We start from the raw sequence: 25478 nt of genomic DNA, 5'->3' as shown, positions 1-25478 counted from the left end.
TGTTTGTAAACCATCCTGTCCCTCTTAGGAATACATATTAGAGAATATGCTCCAAGCCTTTGAACTTACTTGTTTTCACCTCTTGTTATCCTACTGTAGAATGTTTCTTAGGAATTGTGACAGTTTCATGTGTTGGAAAGGAGCAGGTTAATTTGTCTGGCAAGATTTTATTTATTACATAATTAGTTCTAAGTGCTTCAGAAAGACAGAGCTTATACTAGGGTTAGTTATGTCCAGTTCGTTCTCAGCCAGAGTGGATGTTTGTGTTAAGGCTACTAACAAATAGTCAACTGAGAAGTAGTGTCTTGGAGAGTCCATAGCTGAGTTCTAAGTTCCTCCAAGTCTATGGTATTTCTTTTGCCTTCTATGAGACTGACTGGGAGGCATTCCTTGCATGGGTGGGTGGCTGTCTTCTGTTTTTGTTTCTTGCTCTGGCCTGGCTTAGCTGCTCAGGTTTACAATGGCATGCGTCAGTGTATATGGCTTTGCTTTGTCCATTGTACTGGGCCATTGTCTGCTCAGCTTAATAGCAGATTCCAGGACTTGTGATTGCTGTTTTGAAAAGCTAGTGTGCTCTTGAGTATGTGCCATGCAGTGGTAGGATGGCGTGCTCCTTATCACTCACTACTTAAAGTTGGTTAATTTATGGTGGAGCAAACAGAAACATCATACATTTGTTTCTCTAGAATTTTGAACTATAAGCAGACTCGCTTTTCATTCTTGGAAAGCTTGAATATTGATTCTGACCCCTCTGAGTTTTGTAGAATTTGGAGTAAACCATTCTTCAGAGAATTTTATTCATTTAACAGCAACTAAGTTTGTGTAGTAGAAAATCTCAGCTGGTGGCTCAGTTTTATGTGGAGAAAAACAAAACAAAACAAAACAAAACAAAGCAAAAAATGAAGCCCATGTTTATGTGGAAAGGTCTAAGAGTGCTTTCCAGCCGTTTCTCGAGTTGTCAGCATTTCTGTTTGCTTGTGGGTTGGCCTGTTGATTGTTTGTTAGCTGTTCTGGAAAAGCAGAAGGTGTCATGTATACATTAGTTTACAAATGAAGACCAACTACAAATGCTACCTTTGTTGTCTCTTCATTTCAGTGACTTAAATAGGAAAATTTCACACCCTCTGTCAAGTATCTTCTATTTAATGAAAATCTTCTAAGAACATCTCTTTTCATTTTTTTTTCTGTATTAATGCACAGTATACAAAACCACCTTCCCTCATTCTTGGTCACATCCCTAAGGTACTCTCGTGTTTCTGTATGTGGAAAAAGTATAAACATGACTTTAGAGTCAGGTCTGGGTTCAAATTCTCGTGGCTCGTGTCTATGCTAGTAGTGTAATGTTACATTTTCCCCTATTTTTTTTTTTTTTTAGATTTTATTTATTTTATTTTGTGTATACCTGTGTTTTGCTTGAGTGTATGTCAGTTCACCATATGCACAGAGGCCAGAAGAGGGCGTCAGAGCCCATGAAAATAGAGTTAACGACAGCTGTTAGCCTTCATGTGGGTGGTAGCTTTTGAACCCAGATTCTCAGGAGCAACAGCTATATGGCAGCTCACAACCACCTCTAACTCTCAGTGGTTACAACACAATCTGAAAGTGTAGTGGCCTTTAATCCTGACAGAGGCAGCTGGATATCTCTTGAGTTCCGGGCTAATTAAGGTTACATAGTGGGATCCTGTCTTAAAACTGCACAAAACAAAAGCCCATGGTTGAGTTTTAGAAATAGTTTTCAGGTGCCAGGAAAGAAACTTGCAACAACAACAAAGGTGAGATGGGTTGGCGTATTGGATCTAGTTAACCACCTCTTTCTCACTTGTTTAGATATTACAGGCTTTCTAGTCCTGTGCAGAAATGAGTTTGAAAATATCTAGGGCCTTCCACAAGCATTCAGTGTATAAAGCCAAGGAAGGCGAAGGGTGAGGAGAGTGGAGATTGGGCTGTGGATCCCTCCATCCCTGCTGGGCTGGATACCAAGGCAGTTTGTCTTAAAAAGTTATTTGTAGTTGGGCTGTGTTAGTGTATGGGGACTTGAGAGGAGAAAGCATACATTAAATAGTCTCCATATATTAAATATTAAGTTTTACATGCACAATGATTATGGCCTGTTTGTATTTATGGTAAAGTACAAGTTATTTTACATTTCTAAATTTCATGACATTTATTTTTACTCAGCTAAAAATTCTAAATGTTTTTAATAAAGAATCAGTTCTTTTTGTGTCTTTGTTTTTGTTTTTGTTTTTTGTTTTAAATCTGTGTGAGTGTTTCTCTGTGTGGGTATACATGTGTTTGGGGGTGGTGGTGCCTGAGGAAGCAAAAACATTGAATCTGGAGCTGGGTTCTAGTCATTTATGAGCTGTCTGACCTGGGTGATGTGAGTGGAACTCAGATTGCAAAGGTAGTGTGTGCAATGGTTGCATTGAGCCATCTCTCCAGCCCCCGACTCTGTGTTTTGTTTGAAACAGGATCTCGCTGTGTCTCCCTGGCTGGCATGGAACTTGCTATGTAGACCAGGCTGGTCTCCAATTCAGAGATCTCCTTGCCTCTGCTTCCTGAGTGCTGAGATTAAAGGTGTGTTTCACCACATCTGTCATGTCTGTATTTTTCATGACAACCTTTAAGTGTTATTTAAGAAAGAGAGTTTTCATGTATGTGTTGTATAATATTAACATATACAGTGTTTCTTTAAAGGTGTTTAATAATACTTAATGATATTTTTCTTTTACCATGTCACCCAAGATTGCAGATTCAGTTTTGGTTAGAACTGCTTGACATGTTAGAGATGAGTGAAGGATATCTTACTCCATGTGTTATGAGAGGTTCCAAAACATTTCTGTTACTTCAGAACAATGTCTGTCTGTCTGTCTGACTGGCTGAAATTTTCTACAAACAGGGTTGATGGTGTTCCACATAGATTCTATGCTGACATGGCACTTGATGATTAGGAGTGCTTACTTGCTCTGTAGAGGACCCAGGCTCATTTCATGCACCCAAATGGTGGCTCCCTACTGCATCCATAACTCTAGTTCCATGGGCTGTAATGCCCTCTTTTAGGCCCCTCTGACTTCTGCATACATCTGATGTAAAAACTCTTGGAGGTGTGCATGCAGGCTCACACACAGGCACAACTTTTAAAAACAACAACAACAAAACATGGTTTGGTGTATGTTATAAAGCAGAACAGGGATTCTTCAGATCAGAAATGTTTTGTGGTTAAAAAAAAAATCCATTAGAGAGGCTGGAGAAATAATGGCTCAGCAGTGAAGAGCACTGACCACTTCTAAGTTCAATTCCCAGCAACCACATGGTGGCTCACAACCATCTGTAATGGGATCCGATGCCCTCTTCTGGTGTGTCTGAAGACAGCAGCAGTGTACTCACATACATATAACTATTTTTTCTTTCTTTCTTTCTTTCTTTCTTTAAGTCCCATTGGAAGAGTTACTTTTCATTTAAGTTGGGTGGTAGTGGCACAAACCTTTATTCCCAGCACTCAGAGGCAGAAGCAGGTGGATCTCTGTGAATTTGAGGTTACCCTGCTCTACAGAGCGAGTTCCAGGACAGCCAGAGACCCTATCTCAAAAAGCCAACCAAATAAACAAAACGCCCAAATAGGAAATTGCTGAAAGTATTGGAATTCTCATTTCAGTAGCATTTTCAGTTCATTAGGACACTCATAGATATTTTACGTTAAGTCTTATTAGTAAACACAGGTCCTTCTGACTTTGAGATTATTTTGTAAGTTGACATCTCTCCTGATTTTCAGTGTCATTGTTCCCCAGATATTGTGGAATCGTATCTTTAAACAGAATATTTAGCCACAAGAGATGTTTTTCTTAGTTTAAAAGCTAATGTTGTCTGCTTTTAGCTTGTCTGTGACTTCTTCAGCCTTCTATTCTACTTGGGTAATTCAGCTGATGGTGCTTTTGTTCTGTGTCCAAGCTGGTAGGTCCCATGGCTCTGTTATGCCAGGCCCAGCAAGATAAGCCACAAATAGGACTTGGGATGTGTCCTGGTAAGGGCTGTTTAGGCTGTCCAGGTGGCTGATAACTTGGCCCATTAGGCTGCTTATTTTTAAGATAGAAGGGAGGGAGGGTGGAGGAAGTATAAAGGCATGGCTTTGGCAGTCTCTGAACCGGATATCTATTTTAACCCCTGTAGAAATCAATTTACATGTTTCACAGCTGAGTATGAATTTTCTAAATTTAAAGTGTGTTCTTACTACCATAGGGATAAATGTCAGCACTTAACTGAATTTGTGGGATCTCTCCCTTTTCTGGATGCCTAGGTCACTTAACAGTTTCCTTTCCTTTGGATGACAGGATACAGCTGTTCTCACTTGTGGAATGACCTTCTCCATTGTGGGAGTTTCCTTCTCCATTGGGATATTTGCAAAGCAACAAAAACATTATTTGTAGGAAATCATAGGCTTTGTAAATATCAAAAGATAATTGAAGTGGTGAACTTGTGTATTCCTGTCCCCAGAGGTTGTTGCATCTGTCATGTGGAAACCTAATACAGGGTGAGATAGCACCCAGCCTTCCCTTTAGCTCCAATAGTGTCTGCTTAGAAGAGCCTTCCAGTCTATTCCTGTCTTGTCTCTGGAAGAGCCATGACAGGCACAGAAATTCAGATTCATTTGTTTTTGAAGTTAATCCCAGATTTTTCTTTCTTTTTTAAAAAGACTATCTTTTACTCTTTGACAGTTTTATTCATGTATATATCTTGATCATACTTATCCCCCCATTTCTTCCTAGAAGTCATTAAACATTTCTACTTTATACCTTCATGCCTCTTTCTCCTTTTCTTTTCTTTTTTGTTTTAACCACATAGTCTAATTACTTAGCACTGCCCGCTGGAATAGTGGCTAATGTTCTTGACTTAACTTCATGCATGTAACCGTAGCTGCGTTGCAGATTCATGAATGCAGTGGCCAGGTCATGTCCATGTCAGTTTTCAATGGCACTCCTCCCTATCCTCTGTCTGTTACATAATGTAATAAGAAATCATTTCTGTCCCTGCTTCAAGGAAATTTCCTGAGCCCTAATGGTAGAAAGGGGTTCTATGTGATCACTCAGCAGTCACTTATTGTAAACAATGTGACCAGTTATGAACATACAAGGTTCAGTACTGGATAAGATTGATGTCTTTCCTCTGGCAGCTGCCTGCACAGCATCATCTAGCACTAAGAAAACTAACCATGAAGGAATGAAGTTTTTAAGTCAGTTTTAGATTTCTTTCTGTCTGTTTTGCAACGAAAGTGTGTTGTGGTTTTGGCAATAGGATTTTATGATTTAGTTCTGGAGGACAGCCAAAAGCAATGGCAGTAACCTATATTGCCCTCTCTGATCAGTAACTTGTGGCACTGAGATTTTTGTTTAATAACTCATTTCTCCTGGAAGCAGCATTGTCGACTCACACAGGGTATTTATAGTCAAACCCTTTTGAAAAGATTTTTAGAAACCAACTTACAGAATATTATGTCTCTATAAGCACTTTTCATAGCCCTTGGCTTTGGTCTGCTCCTCTCCCACTCCTCCTCTCCCCTGTACCTCCACCTCCACTTTTAACCCCAGTCTTCCCACTCCTATATCTTGTATCACTTGTGCACTACCATCTCCTTACCTCTTCAGACCTCTTCCTGCTCAGTCTCATGGACCCTTTGTCAAGTTTTCTTATTTGCTTGTTTGTGGTGGTGGTGTGAATAGCATTGTGGGATGATATGGCACATGTGTGGTATTGGTGAGAAGGGCACTACAGAGGGAATACCTTTATAATGTGGTAAGTTTGCAAGGTAAGTCAAGTGCAGAAACAAGAGAAAGTATGCTACTTAGTCTACCGATTGTGGGGTTGGATTGTAAGCAAGACTCCTTTAACCAGGTCCAGGGTTGAGGGTATTAGCTAGAGCAAAGGCCTAGACTGGGCTGGGGTGTGTAAAAGGGACAGGAAAACAGGAGTGCCTAAGGTTGCATAGATAATGTCCAAGGAGACCTTGAAAACTACTCAGAGGGAAGGACAGTGTGAATGACATCTGAGACTTCCCTAATAATAAATAGCATATTTAATAGAGTACTGTTTCTGTTTACTCAACAGCTTCTTGAGTGTTACCCTGTACTTAGGATTATGGATTAATTAGCATTAGATATTAATGCTAATATCTAATAGGAATAGGAATTGATTATAATGTAAGAGTCGCCATGAAATGCTTGTCACATCATTTATACCAGGTGTTAGGAACAAGAACTTAACTTATTGAGTATTTCCTTATTGCCTACCACAGAATTAAAATTTTTACACACCTTTGTTATTTATCTCTGTTTTATAAATAGAAAGGTAAAATCTGGTAGAGCCTTCCCCACAACATGCGATTCTCAAGCATAAACACTGCATTCTACAAACTAGGCCACGGCAGTTATTAAGTATATGTATTTTACACCGACTGCGTATAAGCCACTTCATGGGGATAAATACTCTAGAAAAAGTAAGGTAGGTCACATGCATCCCCAAAATGGAGCATATAGTGTTGTCCTTCGGAGATGTTTTTTGAGTCTTGACTTGTCACTCTTAGTGTTGTGCCCCAGAAATACTTAAGAAAAGGGATTGACACCTTAAAATAAGCCCTTTAAAAGACTGCTTATTCCAGTGTACGAGAGAGTTACAGAATGAAAATAGTGTTTTAGGAAGGTTGAGTCAGAGAGTGAGTAGAGTCTGGAGAGATTTTCTCAGGGTGATAAGGCTCTGCCTTCAGTCTACAAGCAGAGACAGGCAGGTTGGCAGTGGTTCCTCCCGGGGAAGGAGCTTGATCTGTTCTGTTGCTGAGACCCTTTAAGTTACAAAGGGTCTAGTGGGATGGGGCTAGGGATCGCAGTGAAGAGCACAGTGCTGGTGCTGAACAACCGGGATTCCAGACTGTGCTGGCTTTGGGGAGGCCATGGTGGGACTCTGCCTTGTCTCAGTGATTATGAACTACAGCAGCTTCTCCGCTTTGTCTGGGTGGGTTTGAGTTGGTTGAGTTGGCGCCTTGTGACTGCAAAGAGCTTGCACTCTACTCATATGAGTCTTTGGGCATCCAGTTGTGAATAGCAAAAATGTGAGCCAAGCTTTAAAAATAATAAAGTTGATGTCATCATACTAGCACAGCTATGGTTTCTTTAGTATATAGCCACAACATAGGCCATTCATGTGTTCTCTCCTCTTTCCTGGCCTGGCTTTCTAAGGCCAGGCAATTTGGGAGGCATTCAGATGTACATGAGGTTTTCCTCCTGTCTCCTTTCCCATCATTTTCTGCTTGTACTTCATGTATGTCGTGGTCAGCAGCCCGCTGTGCCCTCACAGCTTGTAACTGCTGCTCTTTGTGCTCTGCTTTCTCCGTGTCCGTGTGGGGAGACTTGCTTCTTGATTTGCCTCCCCCAGTAACGGCTACCTGGGATCCCCTTTCTAGAGAGTTCATTGCTCCATCCCGACCACTGTAACATTGTTACTGTTCTCATTGCACTGTAATTTAGGATCAGACATAAATAATTTATTTCTAGGTTTGGTCATGAAATGCTGTAGGAGCTCAGAAAAATGAAAGGATTTTCTTTGCTCTTTTTATGTCATTAAGTTGTATGAATGTAATAAAAAGAGAGGGTCTGATATGCTGTCATGAATTTTAAAATAATCTCCTAACATAAATGTAAAAAAGTGTTCTGAATTTTTTTTTATTTTCTCACAATACTGAAAATTGAACCCAAGGCCTCAAGCGTGCTAGGCAAGTACTTACTCCATGACTGAGCTACATATTCAGACCAAAGTTGTGATTCTTTAAAATGCTTTAGTTTCCTCATTTACAGTTTTTATTTTTATTTATTTCTGAGGTAAAACTGTGCATTATTACTTTGATTTGTGCATAAGTATATTTTCCTAAATTTGTGGTGATTCTGCCAGTTGGACAACTCAGCTTTGACCAAAAATAAGTAGACCAGTGAATGTGTTTCTGGGGTGTGTGTTTGTGTCCTAACTTATGTGGGTCCGTTTGTTTCTCTGTTGAGTGTGAGTGCACTTTAGAGTCCTCATTGACTTCATCTCCCTCCTGCCTTCTGAGGCTTATGGAAGATTCTTGCTCATTTGGACCAGTGCTGGTTTCCTCCAAATTTTGACGATTAATAAATAAGTACCGTGTCATGTGACAGTGACAGTTGGACGGAGCAAGGCTAACTGCCAAGTTAGCAGAGAACCAGACCCATGCTGTGGAGTTTGATCATTTCCCAAAGTGTGTGGGCCCTGATTGCAGAGCAGAGACAGTACCAGCTGTGGTTCTTGATTGTGACTCTAGATTAGGTGAAAGGCTGTTTTATTTAACCAAGCTTTGAACTGCTGCCCTTGAAATAATCACCGCGTACAGCTGACCATTCAGTAGTTACTGCAGTTGTAAACAGAAGCAAGCACACCATTCATGGGTCCTGCTCTAGCCCACCCCCACTCTGTGTGTGTGTGTGTGCAATCATTTGGTTTTCTTAACAGGAAAACCCCATTGATGCTACAAACTCTTTATCTTTTCCTTTTGACTTAGAATCCTGTGTTCTAGCCTCCCCAACTTCCCAGCCAGTACACATTTATAGCAACCGGCCTGTGTTCCTGGGAATGTAAGAACGATTGTTGTTTTCTTTGAGCAAGAGCTGAACATTTTCTCTTTTACCAGAATCCTGAGCATGTTATGCATTGCCATTTCCAGGCTTACTCCCACCATACATGGTTTGGGTTTTGGACTTGATGATAACTTAGTGCTTGGTAGAGTCTTTGGCCGGGAGAATTTATCTGAAGCATATTCTGTAACATAGGAGCTCTGACAGTAGAAACCCTCTGTATATACTGTATGAGGGAACTTCTAGGACTTGGGGCAGATGTGGAGGATATTTAGTTTTTAAAACCACTTCAACTGAAGTTGCAGGCTTTAGTTAGACCTAGACATGGTTTCTAGTAAGTGGAAAGAGATCACCAAGTTTATAAGTGAAATTACCCAATAATCATGCCGGGCCTGTGAAATGCCTATCCCCAATTTTCGGGATGCTTCATTATAGGCTTAGAGTAGCTTATTTATGTTACTATATCTATAGTTACACATTCTATAAAGGCCATTAGTAAAGATTTTAGTTGTTTGTTTTTTTTTTTTTTCAGTTTTGCACATTTGCATTTCAGATATGTGTTGAAAAACTACAAAATTAATACTCAGGTTTTATTTGAAAAGTTAAAGGTAAGGTGGCTTGGAAAGGGAAATTCCCTATAATCCCCAAAGATGCATACTCTTACTGTGCTTTACTCTAGTGTCTACTTTTCCTGGCCAGCTTGAATCATCTGGGGCGACATGCCTCTAAGTGTGTCTTTGAGGAAGTTTCCAGAGATGTCTAATGGAGGGAAGGAAATAAATACAGGCAGTACATCTCCCAGGTTCAGGACCTTGTCTGACTTTTAAAAGGGACACTGCGGGGAGCAGGAAGCCACCTGAGACCAGCATCCATCTCACTTCTGCTTCCTGACTACACATGCAATCTGACCAGCTATCTATCTGATGCAGCTTCTGCTATACCATCCTGCCATAGTAGATTATACGCCCCAAATTGGCCCCAAATAGGCTTTTCCTCCCTGCACTGTCTTCCTGGTAGGTGTTTGGTTACAGTGAGAAATATAATCAGGAGACTTACCAATTCTTAGTATTTGTTACCGATTTTTTTCCTATGGTTTCCGTATTATTTTAGAATTTAATTTACATACTAGTCCATTTTAGGATATTGTCAGAAAGATATCTCTGGGTACATTTAGTATTTCATGGTTTTCTGTGAGACCAAGAAACTACAAGAAGATGAAGCAATGGTTTTTGGTCTATCCCTTAGGTTCTGTACCTGGTTTCTGTATTTTAAGTCTTCCCCCAACCCTGTAGCACATGTAGTAATTATATACCCTTTCTGTAATTGAAGAGACTGGGATTCAGGTAAGCAGTTTGCTTTAGGAGGAGAGATCTGTTGCAGACTAGAGACTTGGTTGAGAATACAGTGTATCACCTCCCTCTGCCTTGCCTTTGTTAGCACTTGTTTGTAGCTGGTAGCGTGTTGAGGCACATGAAGCCTCGGGTGGGTACACCACACTGCTGCTTGTGCTGCAGGTGTCACACTGACTTGTAACTGAAGCTTGTTACTGTAAATGGCTTGCCTGATGATTCTGCTGTTTCTTTCTATAAATAAAGCTTCCTTAAATGCAGATGTATCTATTAATTTTACATACTCTATTAGAGACATGAACCATAAAACTTCAGATATTTGCAACATGGTCTTTAAACAGTGTTTGTGGACACTAGAGTTATTTGTTTGTAATCTTCTTGTGGCCTTTAGGATTTCTCACTCATTTATGCAACCACGTTGTTTCCTGTGCCCCTTTTTCCCTCAGGTCAGCCTTACAGCCATAGAATTTCATGCCTTAGTTTCTGTGATTTCTTGTATAGTGATTACATTTCTACACATCATCTTCGGCCATACCACCCAGAACATGCCCAATCTCATCTGAATTTCTACATAGCCCTTTATAGGCAATACTTTCAAAATTTCCAAAATGTTTATTATTGTTTATTTTTGTAAACACTGCACACCTAACTGTAGCAGTCTAATCATGGTGTCTGTACTGTACCCTATGAAGAAAATACTGGGAGTAGTTTACATCAAAGTACAAGGGAATGTTAGTTTATATGATTGCGACAGTTGGATTAAAATTGGATGCCTCTTGTCTTGACATAAAATGAATATGCCACTTTTATACATCAGTAAAATAGGAAATTTGTGTTCCTTCCACATTTATAAAATAAAGTGGGAAGGACAGAAGCACTTGGTCACTGTCACTTGCTTATTTCACAACCATTGGATTTAGGACCCACTTTAACTCTAGCTAATTTTATAGAGTTTGTGAGCATACTTCATAGCATCATATTGTTTAAGACTGAATTTTGGTCTTTCCTCTTAGTTCAAATGTTAGACTGCTTTCACTGTATTTTACTGTATTGTTTGCTGAAAGCAACTCATCTGAATTTATTATTTACGTTACTGGCTAAGGAAGACATTGTAAAGCTTTCTTAAAATTACTTGATGAGATTATTAGATGTTATTAATAAAGCATTTCACTAGCTTTCCTTTGCAGAAGGGTTTAGCAAATCTTGTTGACAAAGACTCCTAGTTGGTGAGATGGGGAAAAAAAGCCTACATGTTGATATTGGACAGATTTTGGCTCTTTCCTTAGTGTTAAGTAATTATTCTTCGAATCAGTGAAATGGGGAGAATAGTATGTTCTGTGGAGAAGGAATAAAACATCAAATATAAAATGCTGTGAAAGTTAGTTCTCTTCTTGCGTGTCAGCGTTTAAGGAACCTAAAAGGCATTCGGTTCCGCAGCCAGTCCTGGGGCCTTCTGGTCGTTGCTTTGATTCTTTTTGACAGATGGATTCTTTCTGGTGCCCTGTGCTGCCAATATAGCAGTGATCTGACTCTTTGAAAAGTGTGGGCACGCAGACACTTTGTCATCCCTCTTTAATCCTTGTGTTGGAGCAGTGTGTATGGGTCTGGTTTTGTAGCACCCCTAGATGAGTTTATAATTCTACACTATTGAGACGGTATCAACCCGCCTTCCCTCATGTGATTCTCACCAGTACGGTGGCAGTCGCTAGAGAAGCCACTTGAAACCAGCATTTTATTTTTTTCTTAGCAGATCATGAACATTTTATAAGATGGCTAGTGAGTCAAACTGCTTCTCATCACAGATGCTGCCAGTCCTTAGTCCTTATGGATTGCTGGAGGATTAATCTCTATGTCTGTGTAACCAATAGTATTTTACTGTGTATAATGGCAGAACCATTTCATAAATTAGCCAAGGCACATTGACTCATAAACTTATGTTTTCTTCCAGTTCTGCCTCCTAGGCAGGTCTGAATGGGATCTGAAAAACCGATTAAAATGCTAGCAACTTAAAATTAAATGGATGTTTAATGCACTGAAAAACTATTCAAGCTCATCAACATTTTTTTAAAAAAGATTACTCATTTATTTTTTTTAACTTTTTATGTATTGATTTATGCTCCCTTGGGTGTAGTTTCTCAAAGAGGCCACAAGAAGGGATTGAGTCCTCTGGAGCTGGAGTTACAGGCAGCTGCTGTAGATATGGGTGCTGAGAACTGAACTCTGGTCCTTTGGAAGAGCAACAAGTGTTCTTAACTGCTGAACCACCTCTCCAGCCCCTAGCCTTCCTTTTTAGCCTGTGTTTCCTACTTGAGTATAATGGCCTGGAGTATAGTATGCTTAGCTTTTTAATTAAAAATAGCTGATACATTTCTGATCTTGGTTTTCAGTGATTTTAGTACCTCTACATTCAGAGTCCTTAAATGAATGCAGGTAAGGAGGAAGGAGCACTGCAGGCTTGAGAACAGTAACACTGTGGGGAGTTGACTAGAGAGTGAGCAAGGGAGGCTGTAGAGGTGTCTCATCAAACATGGAGGAGCCTGCCTATGGCATGGAACTGGAACTGGTTGGTATTGATTTACTACTAGAATAATGGACCTCGCCCTCCATGTATGTTATTTGCTTTGGGGGTGAATCAATCAATCAATCAATCAATCTCTCTCTCTCTCTCATACACACACACACACACACACACACACACACACACACAAACACACACACAGCTTGATTTGTGGTAGTTCTATACGGATGCTTATTTTGAGAAGTGTATTTAGATTATTTATGATCATGAAAACTTGACCATTGAAGACCTCTAACTTTACGCTGTTTAGATTCCAGTTTTATTGCTGGGATTTTGAAATCTGTGAGAATTCATGGTGGCAGTTAACCTACTGTTTTTCACTATGTGATGTTTCTGTACTGCTGGGGTTGCCAGTTAGTATGTGCCTTAATTTATCTATTATGAATAAAGAATACAACTTCAGATGAAGTTTTAATCAAGTCACTTCGGTCTCCTCTGACTTAGGTGAAGTCAGATCAGTTTATATTCAAGGACGAAGGACCCACTGTTCTGTTGTCCTAATAAAATTACCAAGCCAAACATTTAAGAGTATGCAATTCTTTTTCTTTTTACTTTTTTTTTGAGTGGGGGATCTTTTAAATTTTTTGTATGTTTGAGGTTATGTCACATCATTTCTTCCCTTCGCCTTTTCTTTTTCCAACACCTCCTGTGTAACCCCCCCCTCTAAAATTCATGTCCTCTTTCTGTTATTGTCTGTGTGTATTCCTAAACGTATAAATACAGCTTGCTCAGTTTGTATAATGTTAGGTGTATGAATGTGTTTTCAGGGCTGATCATTTGGTGTTGGACACTCACTTGCTGTGCCCTTCCCTGAGGAAGACCATTTCTCCTGCTCTTGGCATTGCTTGCTTTCTTACAGGTTTTTGTCTATGGTTGAGGCCTTGTGAGCTTTACCCCTTCTATCTCAGAGTGTCTATTCATGTGGTGGTGGTGGTGGTGGTGGTGGTGGTTTTTTTGGTGAGAATTCAGTTACAGAAGTTTGACCATTGATTTTAGCTTTTAAGGCAAGCTATAGCCTTGCTTTTCTGAGGGAAAGGCAGAAATGGAGAGCGCTTTAGTGGTCTTCTGTTACCTACTTTCACTGTAGACTTCTTAGTGGGGTTTTGGGGTCATGCACTGGGGAGCAGTAGTTGATGAGCTTAGGGTGTCATGTGAAAGCTCAACTGAGGATGTTTACTGTGAAGCTGCTGATCTTGATCTTTCAATCTCAAAACCCATCCTCCTCCTAAAAGACTAGAACATAAGTATTCTGTAGCCTTTGGACTTCCGTCTTCTTAAATCTCTAAGGAGAGACGAGCGTACACCACTGAGACTTGGGGTTATACTCACAGAGCCACGAGTGACATCTACAACTTTTATACTCAAAGAGCCATGGGTGACATCTACAACTGTTAGCTGGTATATGGTTTTTTTTATATTTTGGTTAACAAATTTTGGGTTTATTCTCATCTATTTCTTCTTTTTTTGTTTCAGTGTCCTGGGTCATGAAACTTAGTCCACAACAAGCTCCATTATATGTAAGTAAATAATGTGATTTATTTTTATTTTATACTTTTCTGTGTTTGCTTACTTACTATAATTAACTTGAAACCTCATGTAGAAATTAGGAACATTTTTGCATGTATACACTTTAACTGATATAATGATACATTTATGTCATAGTCAATGGCACGGTTCGTTGTGTCTTTTTGAAAAGAATAAGAGTATATTCCACTGTGTATGGACTAAATTAAGAAAAGCAGGTTCAGTATATCAGCGTATTAACCAGAGAGTCAGTTCTCTGCACCTAGAAAACGAAGTAGTGAGCAAAAGATCAAAGACTATGTTGAAGTTTTCTTTTAAATTACATATTTGAGGTCTCCTGGGGTGTTAGGAGCAGAGGAGAGAAACTGCTTCAAAAGAAGGAAAACAATCCTTTCATCTCTTAGTTAAGGTAAGCAGACAGGACTCCAAAGAATTACTTTACTCAGTCATTGAGTAGAGTTTCATACAAAATAATTTGCAATAGTTAAAAACTGAGGCAGGCATAGTGCCACATATATGTAGTCCCCGAAGTTATGAGGCTGGATGCAGAAGGATCACCATGTGTGTGAGGCCAGCCTGGTTACAAAGTGAGGTCCTGCCTCAAACTAGGAGTTATACACTAGGCAGATGCTTGTATTGTGAAATAATTTAGGTGAGGCCGCCTTAATGCACAATTATTTCTTGGAGGAGATGTTCTGGATGGATGTAGAGTCACTGGGTTGTAAGTGAGACCATTTGCTCAGTGTGAGTCTGTTCTCCTTCCCTTACATGTTAGTTCTTGTGTGCGGACAGCCTTCATGTTAGGTACGTGAATTAGATCAGCAAGGGATGCACTCCGCACCTCCACGGAAGTATTGTTCTAGGATGGATTACAAGATGTGTGTAGGTTCTATCAAGTGGGGTGATTAAAATGGTAAAAATTTGTGGGAATATCCTTTCTATGTGACCTTGATAGTATAATGAGAGAATGGAAGACAGAAGTAGATGCAAACAGTATTTTAGAAGAACAAGAGAACCAATGCTTCATTTAAAATGAGAAGTGAAAGTGTGATGAGTGATTGATGGAACTGAGAATGAGTGTGACAGCTGATGCCGCTGTAAGTGATAGTGTGGGCAGAAGGAAATGCTCTTGTTCTTTAAATACAAATGGCACATAGCTTTCCTATGAGAGGCTGAGCTTGGAACTCAAGAGTGAAGAAATGGAGTGGAGATAGTCTGTATCATTCAACTGTGAGAACAGAGGAGCTCTTTGAGACGGTGAAGAAATGGGTGATGTTAGACTAAGTCAAGGAAGAAGACAAAGGTGAATCAGAAGGAGAAATCCAGAAAGCTTTCAAGAATATTCAGCAAGAGATGGATGTGTCCCACTGGACAACAACAAATGGATCCAGATGTACCTACCTGCTGGATAGCTGTTGAGTCCTGGCATATCTATGGTTGCCTCCCAACACAAAAAAATGAATCTGAAAAATTCGATCATTTGATTTAATCGGGCATGAACTGTGTACATGACAATGTTATGTAACAGTGTCAAAGTTTGGGCATACCTACAAGTTAATATTTGAGCTTTTAGCATTTTATTCCTGGAATAATTAATGTCAGTCACACATCAGGATTAGATATGATAATTAGGATGGGACTGGGGAAATCCATTCTTTAATTCAGGTGTCTTGCTTGACCCAGCACTTGTTCCTGATGCTGGAGATTGATCCATGAACCAAACAGAAGCCCTCTTGGCACTTGTATTACAGTAAGGAGAGGAAGACAACTGATGAAGAAGACACTTTAAAGAGGGAAAGGGTTTTATGAACTGTATAAACCCAGAGGATATGATGGTGCCTGCCTAGGGGCTCTTTGGGGTTGGGTGGCAGAGAAGGCTTCTGAGGGTCTTGATACTAAGCAGAGTCCTGGGTGGCCTGGAGGAGTACATATCTTCAAGAGAACCACTGCAGAAGCTCCCTGTGAAACTGGCGTGGTGCTGTGGAGGAACAGCAGACCGTGCGTGGGCATAATGAGCACATGGCTGGGAACTCTGGCCTCCTGGGGATGAGGTTAGAGACATAGGGAATAAGAGGAAGCTAGATTTTTGTCAGCTATCAGAGACCCTTAGGTAATCTCCTTAGACCTGCCACCCGCACAGGGAAGGACAGTGTGTGTTCTCACATGCTCTGAAAGCTAACCTTGTAACAGCTTGGAGTCTTTTTGGATGCTGGGATTTATTCTAATAAAACCTGGATTTTTAGATAGTTTAAGCATATGTATTTTGGACTACATATTTGAGTGAAAATAGTTTATCTAGTCATTGAGATCAGTGTTGTAGTTATAAATCGATTCTTTTGAACTAAGGATCAGTAGTTTACCCAAGAAGCTAACTTAGAACAGTGCTGTCAAGATTCTGCTTTTGGAAAAGTTCTTTCATATCTGAATTACTTTGTAAGGGTATGATGGTAAATTTCTCTCTGTCTTTTGTTTGTCTGTCTGTCTGCCTCTCTCTCAGATCAATTTCTCCCTTGTTCTTTTCTCTAAACCCTCTGATACACTCCTCCCTGCTCTCCCTGCATATATATTTCTAAATATAGCCTTTTCAGCCATATAATGTTACTTGTATGTGTGTTTTCAGGGCTGACCATTTGACACGGGGTTAAGCAGTTGGTGTGCTCTTCCCTGGGGAGGGCCACTTCTCCCACTCAGCTTCCTTCAGTTGCCTCAAAGTTGTTACGGCGGTTAATCTTGATTGCCGATTTGACAGGATTTAGGAGACAAGCCTCTAGATGGGTCTGTTAGATGCTTAACTGAGGAGGAAGGGCATGTGAGTGTGGATGGTACGATCCCTGTGGGTTGGTCCTAGGCTCAATAAAACGGAGACAGCATGACCAACATTCATTTCTCTCTGGTTCCTTAATAGAAGAAATTGCCCATCTTCTACAGTCTTGCTACCATTATGGATTGTATTTCTTTTTAAACCATGAGCTGAAATAAATCTTTTAAGTTTCTTTAGTCATGTATTTTTTTATCAGAGCAACAGAAAAAGTTATTAATAACTGAAACAAAAAAGGAAAACATTTCCAAAATTTGTTTAGTCCATTTGTGAACCTAAGTGGTGGTTGATAGTATTTTAGTATAATCATTTCACTATCTTCTTTCTTTGAAGATCGTTAGTAACACACACTCATTTGTGCCACTGGTAACATTTTCAGATAATAACCCTTTTAAAAACTAAAGCTTATTCAGGCAGTACCCAACAGTTAAAGGCACTGGTATACCTATGGCATTTAGGTCTCACAGCACATTTGTGACGCTGGAGAAACATGAGTTCAAGATGGTTCATTTAGTGAGTGGGCAGGATAGTGCATTTTCTTTGTTCTGTATACCAAGTGATTAGGAAGCCCACAGCTGTTCCATTGACTGTAAATATCTTATACCATTTGCATAAATGAAATTCTTTTTCTTTTAAAGTTTAATCTGTTTCATTTTAACATTTTTAATTATTTCATTTGAAATAAGTTTAAGTTTACAAATAAGTGATACAACCTCTATTCGTCACTCTTAGTGTCATCTGCCTATCACTTACATTGTGTTTGTATTTTGAGCCATTTGAAAAGTGAATTATCCCATTCTTAAATATTTCTATATTTATTTCCTGATAACTATGATAGTTTCCTTCTTAACCTAGTACAGCAAACAAAAATGGGAATTATATCAACGCAGTGATTTTAAATAATCTAAGTCTATATCCAGTTATTTTTTGACTATCTCAAAATTTTGTAGCCCTCTCCTCCTAGCTCAGGATTTCATATAGTATTAGAATGTGGTTATATCTCATTTTTCTCTTAATCAAGAAAAAGTCCTTTTTTCATACTGAGATTTATGAAAAACATAAGCCATTTATTTTTGTAGCAGTTTGGCTTTTTGTGACCTTTTCCTTTGATTTTATAGGGTTACTAAGTAAACAGTTTCCTTCTTTTGTTAACTTTCCTTTTTATTGTTGTCTTGATGTAGGGTCTTAATATGTAGCTGTGGCTGGCCTGAATTTGCTGTGTAGACCAGGGTGGCCTGAGACTCAGGGATATGTGTTTGCCTTTGCTTCCCCTGTGCTGGGATTAAAGGTGTGTGCCACCACTTCCAGCTGGCATCATTCATTCATTCCTAAGTATTAGAGAATTAACTTTTTGGTCTCTTGCTTAAGCTAGTGAATGAAGTTTCATAAGATGGTATGATAAATTGCTCATTTTCTCTATCTAATGTTGTCTCTGGTTTGGAACCACCTTTTGATATTGGATTTCCTGAAATGGGGCAGCCTTATTCTCTGTAAGATATATCTCTAAATGTGGCTTATTCTGATTTTGAATGGGAAGCGTCTGCCACAGGTTCATGTGTTTGAACATATGATCCCTGGTGGTGGTCTGTTTTGAGAAACTGTGAAATTTTATAAGGTGGAACTTAGCTGGAGGAACTGTGTCATTGATGTGCAGGCCTGTTAGTCCAGGCTCTCTGTAGGCCCCAGTAGTCTCTGTGGTGTGGCTGTTGAGAGGGGAGTGAGCTTTACCATTGAGAGGGGAGTGAGCTTTCCCATGTGCCCACTCTTTGGAGTCACTGTTGCCATGCCCTCCCACTCACAATGGACTTTGTCTCCTTAAACGTGGAGCTGGAATGAATCCTTCCACCCTTAAGTTGCTCCTTTTGTGGTGTTTGGTCACAACAGTAAGAAAGACAGTTAATGCTAGTGCCAGTAGGGAGCTCATTATAAATAGCACATTACTTGAGGTTGGAACAGAACTTTGTCCTTACCTTTGTGGGCATACCAGCTTCTTTTTTTTCTTTGTTTTTATGTGTATGAGTGTTTTGCCCGTATGTATGATTGATTGTGCAGCACGTGAGTGTCTGGTGCTCATAGAGGCCAAGAAGGCATCAGATTTCCTTAAACTAGAGACACAGATACCTGTGAGTCACCACATGGGTACTAGGAACCAAACCCATCCTCTGGAAGAACAGCATGTGGTCTTAACTGCTGAGCCATCTCTCCAGTGTCTTGCATCTGGTTCTTAACAAATGTCCTTCCCAACTGAGCTATAACAACCAGACCTAATATGGATGCAGTAGGTAGGTAATATGGATGCAGTGGTCATAGAGCAAGTGAAGAAACACTTCAGATAAGATTATAAAACTTTTGAGTTTTGTGTGTGTGTGTGTGTGTGTGTGTGTGTGTGTGTGTGTGTGTGTGTGTAGGCCCAGCTGGCCTGGAACTACCTTTAGACCAGGCTGACTTTGAACTTAGAGACTCCACTACTTGATATAACAAGTGGACACCAGTAACAGTAAATACATCTTCCTAGATGAACAGCTCAAAATGAAGCCAGATTTTCAGATGTTAAGAGGAAAGGGTCTTTGTTGCCTCTTAGGCCTAAGATACAAAGAAACAGTAGGTATAGGGGGTCAAGACTTAGGAGACTTGGAATAAATTTCTTAGTTTCTATTTGGGGTTGTGGTGGAGAATTAAATATGAATATATCTTTAGTACTTTATACCAAGTAAATTCTTTATGGTTTACTCTGTATGTGGGATGTGCTTTGTGTGAATGTCTAGGCCCGAGGAATAGTTTGGTCAGCCATAGGAATTGCTGTATTTTAGGAACTGTTGATTGTATCTTCTAGAAGAGGGAGCAAACGGAGCAATAAAGAGACTGAAGGAGGGGACTGGTGAGATGGCTCAGTGGGTAAGAGCACCCGACTGCTCTTCCGAAGGTCCGGAGTTCAAATCCCAGCAACCACGTGGTGGCTCACAACCATCCGTAATGAGATCTGGCGCCCTCTTCTGGTGCGTCTGAAGACAGCTACAGTGTACTTACATATAATAAATAAATAAAATCTTTAAAAAAAAACCAAACAACTGAGTTAAAAAAAAAAAGAGAGACTGAAGGAATTGCCTGTAGTTTTACAGTGGCCAGATCTGATCAGGTTGCAAAATCTTCAGCTTATTAGCTTATTCATTGTGAGGGACACAGGACTTGGGTTAATTTGATTTTAAGACAACATGCAAAGAGAAGTTGCAGTATAAGAATTAGAATAAATGTAGAAATGTAGCGATTGGAAGGCTGGGGGTAAAGGAAGCCTTTGAATAGAACCTTGAATGTCCTTGGTGGAACAGACAGGTACTGGTTAGGACATCTTCATGAACTGTAGAAAGGTAGAATAGAGTGTCATCTTCATTTGAAATAGGTGGGAGAAATAGTCTAAATCATATTTTGTGAATTTTGGCATAGTTGAGTTGCCATCTCAGGCAAGTAATTAGCCAGATACTTCATCCTACTTAAAGCATCCCTAAAAGGGTGATGAGTTTTTAGCCCTGAGCCAGTGCGGCGAAGGCACTACAACATTAAAGTAATTCTCAGAATGCATCTTCTGCATTTCCAGGTGCTTTTTCTGTATTAGAACAATATTCTTTACTGGTTTCTGAAGTGTTCTAGTGGGCTCTGAGTCTTCTGTGGTTAATGCTATTTTTAGCTGTAACTCTAGAGGAGACTGCTGTGCCAAAACACTCTCCCAGATGGTTTATATTGGATGTTGGCAATTTGATAAAATGACCAGAACACATTTAAGGAGGACAAAGTAGGGGTGTATTTCTCATATTCTTCTGTTGCAAATTACCTTTTTATGCCTCTGAGGCTGCCTGTTTACTTTCCAGCTGTGGGGCCATAGGGAGAGTCTCTATCAACTCTCTTCGAAAACACAAAGACACCCCTCCAACAGAGTAAATGCCTTTAAAGGTACCAGTCACACATGAGAGAGAAATTCTTTTCCAAGACAGGTTCCAAGGCAGCACATGGGTTAATAATCATTATCTACCATATGTTTGGGATAAGACTCCTATTTATTAGATTTTCAAGGGGAAGAGCCATTTCAGTTGCAAAACAGACTCCCAGAACCCCAACAAATATGGTTTATTATGTTACCCTCTCTGTCTTTTTCCCCTGGTACCAATGTATTTGAATGAATAGCTTCTTAGATGAGACAGAAAACATCCTGATAATTGACAAATATTATATGGAAAGAATAGCCAATACTAGATGCCTTTTCTCATTTAAGTTGTGAAAAACAAAACTGAATCTAGTGATTTTAGCTGTTTTTATTAGACTAATCCACAAGCGACTAGTGTCTGCTTTAAAAAAAAAAAAAAAAAAAAAGGAAAACTCTCTCAAATGATATTTCCAGTTGGGGAAAGGTACTATGGGTTTGCATTTAACATACATTGCCTCATCTGCTCTTCACAGTAAGCATATAGGATTTGGCTAATGTTTCCATTTTATATCCTGGCAAGTATGAGTTTAAAAGTCCGCCAGCCAACCACCCCAGTGGACTTGTATTCAGATTTTAGATAGGCACAGAAGTCATATGCAGACGGGGAATCAGAAGACCAGGTCCATTTGATCTGTATCTGGGTGTTGAGGTAGAATGACTTAGGGCTACCACATTGGATCTTTTCCCACTTTGGATTTGTTTTCAGCCTCCTAACAATGTGCACTTTGTCCATTGGATTGATGTGCTTGTTCGTGATAATTAGAATAGATTTCCATCTAAATGCCATTAGAATCCTCATCTGGTAGCGCCTATGCAGATACTATGTTCAGAGAGAGGAACTTGTTTAAAAAAAAAAAAAGAGGAACCACTTTTTAAAAAAATATTCCTAAATGCAGTTTGCGTAAGACAAAATTGGGAAGAACCATAGAGCTAGGGTACCTGTACTTAAATGTTCTCAGTGGCCTCAGTAGGAAAGAGGACCAATTTGTTAGTGATTCCCCTTCCCACTCCCACTCCTGTTCCTGGGAAACATGTTTCCATACCGGAACTAAAAAAATGTTGACTCACTTCACAGTTAGGTTATATTTTGTACCCTAAGCCTTGTTAGCATTCTGACCTCTTAAGTGGATTATCAGTTGTAACAGTATATTTCTGGTAGGCCTTGCTTCAATGTTTCACTGTCTGGGGCACTGGCCAGCCAGATCTGAGAATTATATTTAAATAACAGTACTTTGTGAATAGTTTCAGAAGGTATAAGGAAATCAACTGTTGCTCCATGGTATGGTTTTATAAAGGCAAATACTGTTTCTGTTCCATCTGTTGGGCTTTCTAACCAGTTTCCAGTGGTTTGAGCTTTACATTTTATTTTCTTGGCTTTGTTAGAACTAACAAAGATGCTTTTTGGTGACTATTTAAAGGATACATTTTATAATAGCTTTGTGTTTCCTAAGCTTTCAAATAACAATGAGGGGAGTTAAATTTTCCATTTAGCATTTGAAGAGGAGTCTTGCTGGGCACTGAAAATTAAAACATAATGTTCTGTATGCTTAATTCACTTAAGTAGGTATTATGAAGTACTTGTTACATGAATGGGAGCTTTGGACTGAATTCTTTGGGAGACAGAGGCTCAAGTACATGACTGACTGGTAAAAGTACTACAAGCAGCAGCTTGTTCCAGACAGACAGCGGGAGGAGATACTGCAGAACTGATGGGGACCCTCAGAAAGGATAGCTTCTAGAACGCCCCACTTCAGACGTGTAAATGCTGGGCCTGGGGCCAGCAAAACAGAATCCTGTAATCCTGGTGCCTACTAACATCTAGTCATGAACCAACTGGACAAGAAGGTTAGTTTTAAAAGCCCCTGATGAAGCCGGGCGGTGGTGGCTCATGCCTTTACTCCCAGCACTTGGGAGGCAGAGGCAGGTGGATTTCTGAGTTTGAGGCCAGCCTGATCTACAAAGTGAGTTCCAGGAAAGCCAGGGCTACACAGAGAAACCCTGTCTCAAAAAAACCAACCAAACAAACAAACAAAAAGCCAAAGCAAACAAAAAAAGCCCCTGATGAATTAAATCAGAGCAGTTTGGGTTGGTTAATGTCTTCCAACATGGCTGATAAAGCAACCCATCAAATATAAACAGAAAATGGTTATGTAGATTGTTATTTCAAAAGGACAAGTGCCTAACTTCTCTTTAAGGCCAGCTTTCTGAGTAAACTGTTAATAGATTTTGAAGTCACTGTTAAGGTGCATACTATTGATTATAGCAGTTACCTCACATCACTGGTAATGGTGACTTTCAGAGGACTGCTTTGTTACTGGAGCTAGCAGTTCACGGTTTGTTTTACAGTAATTTTTTTAAATGTCATTTTGAATTTTGCACAGGTTCCTGTGTGGATGTAGATAATGAAAGCCACTTCTGCTTCATAGTGGAAGCAATATGGGCCATGATGCAAATAGACCTGATTCCATAGTTTTTTTTTTTTTTATTTGTCTGTAGACTGCCTATATAAATTATGCAGCATTAGTGCAAGCAGTATTTTGACATTAGCATTTGGAAGTTTAAAGATCCCTACTCTGAGTGGTGCTATGTTGAGTTGGTGGAATGCTAGGTAATAAGTCAATTCCAAATATACTGTTTGTTGCTTGCCTTGAAACACCATCACCTCCTCCTGGCCCCAAATACACACCCTCCTACAACCAAACCATCTAGCCTTCAGGATTAATTTCCTGCCATTTGTCTCTGGTGCTCTGCCTTATGCTTCACCCTTTTGTGGAATCTGTCACGCCTCTCTTGTCTCAGCTATGCTGCAGAGAACACTGTAAACACTTCATATGCATTTTTGTGTATGCATTTTCCCCATTTACTTTGTTGGATACTTTGTAAGGTTGAGGGCAGCACTTACAAAATGTTTTTATTGCTTCCATTCTTATTTGTGCTTTATCTCAGAGTCTTGCACAAAATGGGCACGGGAGTTTTTGTTTAATGTTCTCTAGTGGAATTCCGAGTGATCCTCAGGAAAGAGCTTTGCCCCCATATGTGAATGGTTAGCAATGTTTGATTATCCCAAGAAGACGTTAAGATTTATGTCCTCAAAGGAAAGATCAGTTAAGAGATGAAACTACACAGGAGAGCTTCGTGATCTGGAGCAAGTGACAGAGTGTTCCGTTGTTTTGACCCCTGGGGTGGGTCCTTTAGTGAGAAGGAACTACACAGTGAGACTGAGCATGCATGCGAGTTCTCGCCAAGCTGCTGTCCTGGATCTGTTATTTACTTGGAACTCTGTGTGTGCTTTCTTAGTAACCTTGTTCTACTGCCCTGACAGAGCAGGGAAATAGGAATTGTTTTCTCATTTTATGGAGGAAGAAATTGGGGTAGGATTTATATTTAAAGTTACCAGTGATTTTGCTTGAGGATGGAAGTTTTCCATTGCTTCTTTGAGACATGCGTTGTCATTTGAAAGTGAGACCATCAATTTGTTTTTAATTAAAACCTTTATTTATGTGTTTGTGTGACTGTGTCAACTGAGTGCAGAAGCCTGAAAAAGCCACAAGAGGGCATCAGATCCTTTAGTCCTGGAGCTGTGACAGCTGTGAACCACCGATGGCCAGCATAGGTGCTGAACTCAGGTCCTCTAGCCATCTCCAGCTTCCTTGTTCACTCTCTTAAAAATTCATTATTTATGTATTCATCCATTCATCCATTATTTATTTATTTTGTGTGTATGGAAGCACACAAGTGCCACAGCATGCCCATAGATGTCAAGAGGCCAACTTGTAGGAGTCAATTCCCTTTCTTAATGTGTGGGCCAGTGGGATCCAGCTCTGAAAACACCCTTACTCACTAACCTATCTCCCTGGCTCTGCTTACTCCTTTTTAAACCAAGAAAGAGCTGTTGGCTCTTGTATATCCTTGGAGCCCTTCACAAAACTCTGTTTGGATTAACTGCTGACCCCATGTGATATACAGAGCATCTGGCAACTGGGGTGGAATTCTCAGCTGTCTCTCTTTGTTTTGTCCACAGAAGGAAATGTGAGTTTTATCTTACTGCTTGGGCAATGGTACATTCCTTTTTTGGTTCATGAGACCCACCAGTCTGGATGTGGGTTCATTTCCTACCATTTTTTGTTATCTTGCATTAGTTTAAAGATCAGGAACGAACGTAACCTACTCTTAATGAACGTAGAATTGTGAGGCATCTCTGGTGTACCAAAATTCTATTTTGAGGTTTAGCTGACGTTGTCTGGTTCATCCTTGTATTAAGGAAACCCAGGGAGCAAACCCTTGCTAGGTCTGCAGTTACTTATCTTTCCCTTACTAAATCTGTTCTCTAGATCTCCGTGGCATTCCTTATTCCTGCCACATCTATGGACATGATTAAACGTTGTTTGTATCTTACTCAGAATTAACTGTTTTTATTTTTTGACTAGGAGAGAGAGACAGATGTTTGAAGACATACTACACTGAGGTTGAAAACCATAGTTTTTCTGGATAGTATAGTTGAGAATACTGCTTTTTTTTTTCAGATGTGATATATTTGTGTGTGTGCAAATGTTCATGCACACTAGTGCCTATACACATACAGAAGCGATTGGTAGAAAAGTATATT

At 39.8% G+C, this 25478-nt stretch overlaps 1 protein-coding gene across 7 annotated transcripts in view; it reads left to right on the top strand.

The window, feature by feature from the left end:
• Akap13 (A-kinase anchoring protein 13) overlaps nucleotides 1–25478 on the top strand; it is a 280085-nt gene that overhangs the window by 63048 nt on the left and 191559 nt on the right. For all 7 annotated transcript variants that reach the window (XM_029479051.2, XM_029479049.2, XM_029479050.2 and 4 more), the window contains exon 2: nucleotides 14028–14071. In XM_029479051.2, coding sequence (XP_029334911.1) covers nucleotides 14039–14071 — 33 coding nt within the window. In that variant the 5' untranslated portion in view covers nucleotides 14028–14038. The remainder of the gene's footprint in view (nucleotides 1–14027; nucleotides 14072–25478) is intronic.

Source organism: Mus caroli, unplaced genomic scaffold, assembly GCF_978045245.1.
Source record: "Mus caroli unplaced genomic scaffold, Mus_caroli_1 scaffold_8, whole genome shotgun sequence".
Taxonomy (NCBI): Eukaryota; Metazoa; Chordata; class Mammalia; order Rodentia; family Muridae; genus Mus; species Mus caroli.
The sequence above is the reverse complement of the archived record's forward strand: the minus strand, read 5'-3'. Positions and strand labels throughout refer to the sequence as shown.